The sequence below is a fragment of the Stegodyphus dumicola genome, chromosome X1 (assembly GCF_044657685.1).
Source record: "Stegodyphus dumicola isolate Sdum_Otavi_A_Nest chromosome X1, ASM4465768v1".
NCBI classification, from domain to species: domain Eukaryota; kingdom Metazoa; phylum Arthropoda; class Arachnida; order Araneae; family Eresidae; genus Stegodyphus; species Stegodyphus dumicola.
Window position 1 is genome coordinate 180718623 of NC_140780.1, and position 11985 is coordinate 180730607.

The window sequence follows — 11985 nt, forward strand, 5'->3', positions numbered from 1 at the left end:
AACGTTCTCCCTCACTTGGTAGGCATGAGGAACTCACATGTTTAATTACAAATATAGAAGGGCAAGCAAAGGGAAAAATTAAACGTATATATCAAATTAGAAACCCTGAAATTACATAAATTATTCTTTTCATCATCATTATTTTTTATAAGCTTACAATTAAAAGAGTTGACGAACATGATTAACTTACTTGAATTACAAATCGGTCTATCAAAATACACAAGTCATTTTAAATAGTTTCAGTTCGCAATACAGAGTCAATAGCTGTTATTTTAAGTGAATCATTGTAATTCATTTATTACATCAAAATTATGTATAATTACTACCATATTATTACTCGACGGTCTTATCTCTGTCGATATACTTACTATCTGCTTTATTTATTACACTTTCAACAGCGCTAAATTCATAATCTAAAGAATAACAAATGACAGCTCGGAAAAAAGTTCACGCATTTAAAATTCATGAAGCAATACAGGATTCACTCTGGATAAAATACTTGTACCATAGGAAAAAAAAACGGCAAACTGTTCCACACTATCAGACGATTTAACTCACCGCAGAAAAAGATTCGAAAGGCGAAGTATAAAACGCTGCCATAATCCAATGAGAATTAATGTATTTCCAGAGGCTCGGTGGGAACTCACACCAAGCACAATTTTTGCTCAATCAGGGATAGGGCCTTCGGCCCAGGCACTGGCGTTCTATCACCACTCCCAAGGACTTGTTAAATATGCCATAGGTGGTTCACCATCCCTTCAAACGTCAACGGTCAAATTTATCAAAGTCAAATATTAAATTTAAGGGGACTTTGCTGAAAGTTGAGAAGTTTGCATTTGCAATATATAAATAGTGTTTTGTAGCTTTTTCAAATATTAATTGCACAATAATCGCGGCTTACAGCGACACTTTGAATTTGGAAATATTTCAGATATATCTCTATCATATGTGCAAATATTGAGAACTCAATAACCCTTTCTAATATTGAAGGTGTTTTCGAAGAGAGGGTTCAGATCCTCCTTCCTTGGTAAATTACATTTAGAGTTTTATTGTTCAGATTTGCAGAGAATCTATTTAATATTAATTCATGCCAAAAAAATGGAGTTACCAGTCAGCTCCCCGATCGAACGAGTCAGAGTCGACAGCAACAAGTGGAACTCAAACGCAGGGCTGTTCCTGAGTTTCAATAACTCTGTTTCAATTTCCTGTTTCAATAACTCTGTTTCAATTTCCTGTTTCAATAACTCAATTCCAAATAAAATACAAATTTAACATGAAATTCTTAGGCAGGGGCGTAGCTAGAGGGGGGCAAGGGGTATCTGTCCCCGGGCGCAGAATCCAAGGGGAGCCAAACTGATGTTACGACATTTTAGAATTAAATGTTTTCCATCCTTGGCAAGCAGTAGGGGGCGCGAAATCTTCAGCTGTCCCTGGGCGCTTAAAACCCTAGCTACGACTGTGTTCTTAGGATATTTGGTTCACAGTTGTTTCCAAATGTTATAAAAGCTATATATTAAATATGGAATTAAATTATGCAACAGAATGTTTTAAACTGTGAGCGCAAGATGCAAACATGACGAAAAATTTTGTCACAAAGCGGATTAAATTATAAAAATATTTGTGGCAGCACAAACTTTCTGATTACTATTTCAGAAAGCAGCTATATTATGTAGTCAGCTGTAAAAAGTTGGAGATAATTGCTTTTAAAATAAATAAGTTATCCCAATTCTTGCAACAGTCATATATTCAAAGATCTTATGGGTTTTAAGGTGTATGAGTCTCCTTAAAATAACCAGAAAATTTTTAGAATTAAAATTTTTTCACAATAGTCTCGTTGTTAAAACAATTGAAAATTCAAAATATTAATTCAAAAGTATTTAAATAATAATGCAAAATATATTAATCATGTTAATAGCCTTCCCCAAACAAAATCTTTATAAACCTTTAAATTCGTTACCTATTTTGTTAACATAATTATGAAAAATTAAATTTTTGATATCATAAAATGTTTCTTTACACCATAAAACAGTGCAACATTTTTAAAATTCTGTATAATAAGAAAAACAGCATTAGATTTATAAATTTTCGATATAATAACAATGATTAGCAATTCCTATATGATAAGGTACTATTCCGTTATAATGGTATGGTATTATATGATAAGGTACTGTAAAAAAAATGCAACGAAAATGTATGCGCAAAAACTCCAAATCTGGCAAACGCGCCCATTTAATAGTGCGCCAAATCTAGCGTACGCGCTGATTTCAGATTGCGTAAGTTTATATAGTTCTACATTTCTTAAGACGCCGTTGAAATACTAGTTTAATTTTTAAATCCTTTATTGATTTTAAATTCTTTTTTGATATCCTATGGACTTAAGAATTTGGGAATTGCCCATGACGAAAAGTGTGCAATAGAATTTTGGGTAAAGTTCAGAATCACCCAGTGCTTGATGCGTTTTTAAGAATTGCACATACTCGGTATCCATGCACACATCGACTTATTTTCACTTAAAAAAAAATTTCCAGAATTGCACAAAAATGGCACTGCGCACACCCTTGACCTATGTACACATCGACCTATTTTCAATTAAAAAGTAAAAGGAAATTGACGAAAATTGAATTGTTTTTACCCTTGTAAAAAGCTGCAAACAAATAAGTGGGCGATTCTGCACTTTACCGAGAATTTTTACAAAGAAAAGGCATCATTCATTATAGAAAATTATGTTTGAACAACCAACGATATGAAACTATGCTTTAGCGATAACTCGGTATCCAAATAGCGATGCAGGCATCCATTCAGTTATGTTTAGCAATTTTTATATACATCATAATCAGGGGCGTAGCTAGAGGGGGGCAAGGGGGCATCTGTTCCCGGGCGCAGAATCCAAGGGGCGCCAAATCGATGTTACGACATTTTAGAATTAAATGTTTTCCATCGTTGGCAAACAGTAGGGGGCGCGAAATCTTCAGTTGCCCCTGGGCGCTGAAAACCCTAGCTACGACTTTGATCATAATAATTATCTGAAAGAGTTATTTACTCTTATGCTTCCATTCAGTCATGTTTGGCCTTTTTTTATATAAATTATAATAATAAAAAAGCATTATATGAAATTAACCTTTCATCTAAATTAAAACATCAATCTTAGATAGTTGTTTACTATTATACTCCTTTCTTGGCGTTAGGGTTGCCGCAATTATTTTTGGCAGTCCTGGCATCAACAATAGTTTGGCGATTTTTTACGGTCCTCAAAACCGAATAGTACCGATTATAATATACAAATTTCTAGTTGCATTAATTTACTTTATTAATTAAAGAGCTCATGTGAAATCTTAGATTTTGTAGCACAATTTGAGTTTTGTTCCGCTGAAAATGAACCTAATGCTACGATAATAATTTTCAGTTTTCTTTTGACAAACTATGCGATTAAGAAAATGGAAGTGAAATAATATCCTAGCCGACTACACTGTGAGGAAATAATTTAGTTGGTTGAAATAATTTGATATGAGACGAGTGTTTGATTAGGCAAGATATTATTTTTGAAGTCGCGAATGCATTGAAAATATCGAGGACCACTGAAAATATCGAATACGTAGTAGAAGATGACAGTAACTCTTGAAGGACTGAAAAATCACTTAATCCAAATATACCTTTATTACTTGTTGATTACTCTATGGCATGGCACATCACAATGGGGGCAATCTACACTCCACAGTTTTGTTGACGACGCATATTTTTAGTAGAAGCAGCCAAGCAAGAGCTGTTCTTTAACTAGCAAGCGTAGGCAGAGAAAAAGAAAAAGCGTAGTTGGATTGCAACGGCAAACTTAATAGCAAACTTTTTCTTTCATTTGATTGGCTAAGAACTATACGCAATGCAGATGGTTAAGATGGCATAATGCGGAATTAGTTTTCAGATATGACGCAGTTTCGAAAAAGTCATTACTACTTTTAGAATAGAGAGGGGAAGAGGAAGTGCCCAAATTGAGTTAAGGGGCTATTGCTGATTTAAAGTATGATTCCCAGCTATATATTTTTATCTTACATAAGAAATTGAGAGGCTATTGCTAATTTAAAGTATAATTCAGAGTTACATATTTTTATCTTACATATTTACTTCCAAATCCTTGGAATAAAAAAATTTAATTTTTTTTAAATGTGTTCAAAAAATTATCTGCTTTAAGCCAATAAGCAAATTTTTATGACCTGCAGTTAAAAAATATCCAAACACTATAAAAATTCTTTAAAATTAAAATTCAAAAAATTAAGTCTGAAAAACTGATAAACATTTTATTGAATTAAGTCTAAATTGCAGTTCATACAAAGAGAAAAAAAAGAAATTAAACGATATCAAATATTAATCAAATCACGGAAATAAACATTGAGTGCTACTTGAAAAAACTGCTTATTTTACAAAAATGATATTTAGGCAAAATTTCAGGCGTAGAATTGACCTATAAGAAAAAGTAGTAGCAAAGAAAAAATGCAGTAGCAAAGTCCAATCAAAAAGGATAATGAGACAACTCTGTATACAAATCTAATGTGTATTCTAATTTATCCTGAAAGGATATGAAAATTTCTGTTTATATTTCACCAATCGGTCAATAAGGAAAGAAGGTAAAAAACTGTCTAGCTTAATTTTTTTCCAGTATACACAGTACAGAATATAGACTTGAGATCTATCACACTATAGACTTGAAGTTTTCCAACTGGGAACTACACTGCTGGTCGCTAAAATTGCCACTACGGAAAGGAAAGCAAATAGCAGAAACTTATGCATTGTAAATATGCAGTATAATGCAAGAAAGACAATTAAATTCACAGGTGGTTTGAAGTACAGAGAGTGCAGAGTTTAGTGACAGAGCTGCTACCTCTGACAACAAAAACGGTTGAAATCAGATTCAGCATCGAATCGAACTGAGCTTGGATGGTACATACGGGTACTTCATTCCATGCGGCTTTACATATATGCCAGAGTAGTTGCTGGCGAGTGGTAGCATGCCAGTGTCTTTTCTCAACCAGTAACCAGATGTTCTCAATAGGTGAGAGACCTGGAGAATGTGCTGGCCAAGGTAACAAACACCCCTTTACACCCTCTGTATTGAGGAAGATCAGGACAACAAAGACAATTATCTTGTTAACAGTTCGCGTCACGCAGCCTCGAAGAGAGCGTACAGTCGTGGACCTTAACACATCAGAAATGTAAAGGCTGCTGTCTGCATTATCGGATATTTGAACAAGAAACGACCAGGATGTGTACCCAATAGCACCCTATGCTTTGCACGTATGGATGACGGTGAATATAAGCTGGGGACATTTGTTCTCCTCGGAGCCTCCAGACAAGTTTATGATGATGCTGTACACAGAACCAGGATCTGTTTGAAAAGACAACGATGTGTTCCTCCTGTGTCCGGTGTTGTCGTTTATCGCACCACTGGAGGTGCTCTTGTCTCTGCTGCATCGTCAAAGGAAGACGAAAAATGGTTGTCATGCTTACAATCCGTGGTGCTTTACATGTTGTCGTACTGTCCGTGCGGACACTTGTGGTCCTGCACGACCCTCCTGAACTCATCGATTCCATATTCGCATGACAGTCATTGGGATCTCGACCAACACGAGCAACAATGCCGACACGAGCCTAATGTTTAACCGCCGAAACTCTTTTACTAAAATAAAATCTACATCAGTTCGCATTACTCTTCCTGAATTCAGTTTTATTCTGTCATTTTTTTCCTCGAATGATTGTTGAACCTTAAGCCCTCGATTTTATATTGGAATTTGCTAAACAGCTCCGATTCGAACTTGGCTCTATCCTTTACGATGGGGAATGCCTTAATGCCTGCTTGAAGTTTTAGCTTTCGCAACAGGCTCATCCAGGACAAACTCGCCGATAAATTTATACCATAAAGAAGCCCGACCTCTAAGGGCGGACCTGGCAATGGTAACTTTATGAGCTTAATGGAACTGGATACAGTAGATAATTAAAGTTTATCTGCTTAATAAAATTTAGGACTGAGGTCGTTCCATCAAAAGTTGCTGCTGGTTTCATAGCAGCTCTAAGGATGTTGACAATAAATCCAAATCCCTCCACAGGATTCACTGCAGTTGATGGGGCTTGCGATGCTAAGGGCAAGGCATGAAAGTTTAAACTTCCTCTGACATAGTTCTACTTATTGTTCGGGGGCCAGTATACAGTCTCACTTTCTTTGGTGGCATAAACTCATGAGCTCTAGAAAGACTCGAGTGGAAGTATCCTCTTGTCTTAACCTGTACACATACAAAGTCAGAAGAAGGGTGGAAACAGCCCTTTTATTTGAACACAAAGAAGTGACTATGACCCAGCTTGGGCTTACACAAGCCAACACATCTGGCTTAACTTAAACAAGTAATGTTGAACTAAAATTATATGTAGGTAGATTAGCCTACCAGCTCACAGGATAAAGTAACACACAAGGTTTGTAGAAAACTGACGAGACAAACCTAGGCTAGAAACGCCACAGAATCAAATCGCTTATTTAGTCACGGTAACAACGTAGCCACAAGTAGGCTAAACACTCTCTAAAATCAACTGGCGAAACCTTCGCTTAAATAGCACTTGTTTCTCCCTCAATTTGAATAAACGCTATCACATTTACATTCTTGCATGAAAAGCGTTGGTGAAAAGGAGAGCGACAGGAAAGTTACTTTAACTCAAAATTAACTATTAGTTAAAAATAAATAGATAAATCCTCACAATCTTATTATCTAACATTGATTTATGTGTTTTGCCAAATGAGAAGATTGTCAGAGCATTTTACTATTAAGTTTGTGTACTTCTGTTCGTTTGTTGTTACAGACCTTGATACATTCCTAAACTCTCGTAGAAAATTCTAAGCTTGACATTGTGCAGATAGTTATTGCCTAATAAATCTTCACCACCTCGAAACCTCGACTCGTCGCATCATTTATCATAGTTCTCCTTTATAAATAACTTCAAAAATTTATAGATGGATTGAAAATGAATTATTCCTTGCGATGGACTGAGAAGAACCAAAGGTGAGAAGCTGATTTCGAAAGGAACGGATGCAAATGAGTCTTCTTCCCTAGACAGCCGATTGAAACTTTTTCTTAAAAATTTAGTTATTTTTATGCTGTAAATTGCCTAATATGCACAATACTTTGCTAAAAAAACACGAAAAAGGTCATGTAACGTGCATGAAATTTGCACTAATTGAATCTGGTCATTAAGATGAATTAGCATTCTTTCTATAAAAGAAACGTATGAAGTGACATTATCTGGAACTGTGCAGTTCCTGTTGTAGTGCAAACGAAATTAAAGCATATTTCGATCATTCAGGGTATTTGAGCAAAGAGCATTTGAGGAAGAAGCTCGAGTCTGGGAGCTTTGCAATTTCCAGGAAATAAGTATATCTTAAAACACCATATGATTTTCGTGACCAAACTAAAGCTAAACAAATGCTAATTGTAAAAGTGTATTTTTAGATGGAGATTTGTAATTGGAGCGAAGCGTCTAAACCATCACCATTATAATTATAAGACTTTAGGTAAGAGGAATCAGTGATAATTTTTAAAGATCTGCCATATTAGCTTTGAAGGTTTGAGTTCAGAAACTCCTTTTTCAGCTGCAGAAGTGAAAATGACGAAAGAGTAGTCGGTGTTCATGTGATACCAATGAAAACAATAGACTAGAAATTCGAGAAAGCATCTGTTCAAGCAACAGATGAAAGCATCTTTTCAAGCAACAGATGAAAACATAGCTACTGAAAATGACCACTGCTGGAAAATGGCTATCACACTAATTAACTTATCTTATAAAATTATTAAAGTAAGTTAAAACTGAAAAACAACAACAACAACAACAACAACAACAAAAAAAAAAAAGGAATTTTAGTAATTGCACATATAGAAAAGAAATTGGTAATTTCATGTATGAATGTAATTAACCTTTAATAAGATTTTTTTAAAAAAAATGAAGTTTTTATTTGCTTCTGTTGGGAGACGCTACAATAAAAATCAGCCTTTTTTGTGATTCATCAATCAATTTTACATGATTTTGTGAAATTATCTATTTTTTTATATAATTACCAGACCGAATATAGCGAACCGAATATTCGTTCCAGTGAAATTTCAAGATAGTGGGATTCGATTGTATTAATATTCTGTTTAATATAAATGTGAAGATTTTATAATTTTTAACTTTGAGAACAGCATTTACGTAACATAAATATATTTACATCACTAATATGCCGTACTGGGGAGAAAACTTATAAAACCACGGAAGGGAAGGCCTGGAAAAAGTTATTAAATCACGTAATGGAAGAACAGTTTCTTGTAAAACAACATGTATAGCTGAATGCAAGTGTTATATAAAACTTCACAAGAACTACTTGCGCGTTAGGAATTCTTTCTTAGAAATCTTTTTTATTGGTGAAGATGCAAGTCGTTTCGATTTTAATGCTCTTTTTCGTGGCTTATGTAGCTTCAGAACACGTTCGTTATACGGGATGTGGAGGTTAGTAACTTATGTTGCTTTTGGTAATGCTATTGTAGTTTTTTAAATATTTTCTACGTATGTTAAGCTCGAAACTTTTAATTTTAGTTGGAAATACAGTAATGAGTGTTAGTATTAGCCCTTGCAATGCAGTTCCAGTAGCTAATTTGATGGTTTGTTCTCTTAAGCATGGGATGAAAGTAAGAGTGGATGCAGCTATACTTGCGAGTAAGTATAAATTATGTTATCATTTACTTAAGTAATTTAGCAGTACATGGCAGCTTGTTTTGTTTTTCCATCTGAAAACTGATTTAAAGAAAAAAAACTTTAAAACCTAGCGTGTCTGATTTGTTATGTACCGAACATGCGTTTCTTAATAAAACTTAACAGAATCCCCATTTTTCAGCCACTTGTATATATTTATCAAATCGTTTACAGTACGTGATTTCTTAGATTTCTCGGAAAGTAAAATTATTTTTTATTTTGTGTTACCATTCTCAAAAATTACTTCGGAGTTGTCAGTTGTACTTTTTAGTACATGATATTGCAAATTTACTGTTATAAACTTCTATCTCAAATGCTGTATTTGTAGTCTGTAATAAAATGTTGAATGAGACTTTCGGGTAAAAGTGGAGGAAATATTCTTAATATATAGCTCTATCAGTATCTTGAGATCATTCTGTACCTCTCAGTTAAAAAAAAATAAACTTAATTCTTATCAGAAGTTCTACATTTAGTCTCATCTTAATTATATCCTCATGCCGCCGCAATATAACTAATATTAAAAGTGGCTTATTTCAATCGTTAATAGATTAAGACGGCAGGAGGACTGGAAGTTTTCATTCTTAAAACCACCCACTTCCTATATGTTCAAAAACTTCCTTCTCCTCAGTATTTCAGTTCCTAACACGAGCTATTATTCGTATTCTAAAACAGTTGTGCCGTTCATCCCTATTCTCATATGTAACGTAGCTTTTGAAATTTAGTCTGTTCAGAGTTTTCAGTTTTCGGTTAATAAATTGAACTTGAAAACTTAATCTTTAGCTTGAATTGTATTAACTTATTCTAAACCATATTAGGTCTATTTGCTAAGGAGAGAAGTCCTCCTAAAGGACTTCCTCACAGAAAATTGATTTCCATTGTCATTATGCATGAAGGACTAAAATTTCCATGCAGCCACCTGTTTTCTGGGTTTGAACCCGCGAAGTACCAGTGTTTCAGGCCTTTGTGTACGAATGATGGGCCTCCACTTTTGTTAAAGATTTGGTTTAAATGAGTATTAATATAAACGCATGAATGTTGGATTACCTAGAAATGAGCATGTAATGTTGAGCTTAGAAACTGTAGGTAAAATATTTATACGTAGTATTCTGTTGCATTAGAAATGTTTTTAGGCACTTAAAATTTAGTTACTTAAAGAAATTTTTTTCCTTAGTTGCCGATTGTTCAGAGTTGGAAACTGTAGTTTTAGCTAATATCAACGATCGAATGATCCCATTTCCGGATTCTGAAAGCAATCCTTGTTTGCATAACATATCACCAAGCTGTCCACTTGTGAAGGGAAGACTTTATTTGTACCACTTTGTTTTCGATGTGAAGAAATACTATCCAACGGTAAGTAAATTTCGGTGCGTATTTAGTTTCGTATTACCACTTAACATAAGTTTCCTCATTACCGCTTGAAAATAGTTTGTTTTTATGATCCTTTATGCAGTCAATCATGAAATTTCCCATTGACTATTTGTAATAGAGTGGCTGAGAAATTTTACCATAAAACTTCGAGCTTCAGCTTGATTTCATCTTGAAGCTTCAGTTAAGTACTTACGCCTCTGAAGAAACACCTCAGTTTTTCACTCACTCAGGGGCTACATCATTCCATGTTTATTTCCATAAAAGTTGGCAGTGCAGGGCAACTCTTATGAAAGTTGCGATAGTTGATTAGAAATTCCCTCATTACTTTAATAAGTCTTGCTTTGAATTACAACAAAACTAAATCAACCCTTAAACCGATTTCAAAATCGGGTGCGGGAAGGGATTTTGCAGCCTCAGATTAGTAGATTCCAGTATAATTAGAGCTCATCGCTAAAAACAAGTAAGTCGTGCCTGAAATCGCGAAATAGAGCTGGAAACCGTTAAATTAGGCATGCAAGCACAATCAAGCGAACAGAAAAGTTAATATTTATTAAATGGGATTTAAATGCATGTATATTAATACATTAAATGTTAGTTACTCGTGTCATTATAGCATGCTGAAATAAGAATTTTCAAGCTTGCTTAAAATATCATCTCCCGTGAAAATGTTTAGCCCATTTCCCTACTTCGTCAGAAGTGTGGGCAAGGGAAATAGAATAACAAATATTTCTTAACCACTACACTAGAATATTTCAAAATGAATTAACTGATTATGTATTAAATGTAAGGTTAGCTTTGATATTTTAAACAAAATTCCATATCATGAGTATTTAGTTGTGCAAATGAGAGCATTCCACCTAAAACAATTTGAACATAACTTTGATAGCATCAGCAAATCTTATCATATATTTGAGGGTTCTGAAGCAGCTGTATGTTAATTGTTAAATTAACAGAATTTCCTTTTAACCAACGCAAAATCTAGGGTATTGGATACCTGGCATATCCAAATACGGTTTGAGTAGATTATGATACTGAGAAGAAATGAATAACCCCCAATTTTTAAAGTATATTAAATGAGTTAACATTTTCGAACTTCATCATTCTGATTTTGTTCTAATCTTTTCCTAGGGTAACATGGAAGTTATGTTCTCCATTCGTTGCAAGAAAACCGAGGTTACCATCGCCTGTGTGAGACTACCTTTAATAATTCGAAGGAATCCCAAGTTAACTTACAGGAATTAACTACTTAAAAGATTAAACTTCCCGATTTAAAACTGGAGTCATTTCACGGAATCTCTAGACTGGAAGTTTTATTGTATGGTAAAATAACTTAAGTGCTGTGCATTTTACCTTTCAGAAAGTTTTCATTTATACTAGATTTCTTAATGTCAAATTCTGAAAGATTTTGGTTGTTTAAATAATAAATATACTCAAAAGGAAAATGTTCCATTTATTTAATGCATTTGCTCGAAATACACCTAGAGTTCTGAACCTTCATTAAAAATTATTGAAAGCGAATTGGTGTTAATTTGCTTTATAATTCTTGCAATTATTTTAATGCTTAAATGTATTTTATGCTTAATATAGCAAGTCTGGCAGAAGTTTTAATTTAAATGCCTTGATTACAGTAATCCTGCACCTAATTCTGCGAATTTGTTGGACAATTTCGTGAAAGACCTGGAGAGTTAAATTCTATTAATACTTCGACATAACTACCTTATTTACCTATCAACTAGCAAATATGTAGATGCTAAGTAAACCTAATTCTTTACTTGAAATTTTGCATGTACTAATATTTCAAGGTAAATATTAAATATGTAGTCGCCGTTACAATTCCTCCTCCAAGCAGGAAAAGTCAAATTC

The 11985-nt window shown here is 34.1% G+C and overlaps 2 protein-coding genes across 5 annotated transcripts in view; one reads left to right on the top strand and one right to left on the bottom strand.

Moving 5' to 3' along the window:
* LOC118183213 (uncharacterized) overlaps positions 1-744 on the bottom strand; it is a 41927-nt gene extending 41183 nt beyond the window's left edge. The window contains exon 1 of one of the 4 annotated variants that reach the window (XM_035352696.2): positions 559-744. The gene's annotated coding sequence lies outside the window, so the exon portion shown is untranslated. Of the gene's footprint in view, positions 1-190 lie in introns of all 4 variants that reach the window. The other 3 variants (XM_035352701.2, XM_035352691.2, XM_035352683.2) reach the window with 3 other exon arrangements.
* A 7590-nt stretch (positions 745-8334) lies between these two features.
* LOC118183241 (uncharacterized) lies at positions 8335-11640 on the top strand. The gene is made up of 4 exons (XM_035352710.2): positions 8335-8511; positions 8599-8718; positions 9926-10104; positions 11251-11640. Exons 1-4 carry the CDS (start codon positions 8433-8435, stop codon positions 11362-11364), a joined length of 492 nt encoding a protein of 163 aa, XP_035208601.1. The 5' UTR covers positions 8335-8432; the 3' UTR covers positions 11365-11640.
* The last annotated feature ends 345 nt before the right edge of the window (positions 11641-11985 follow it).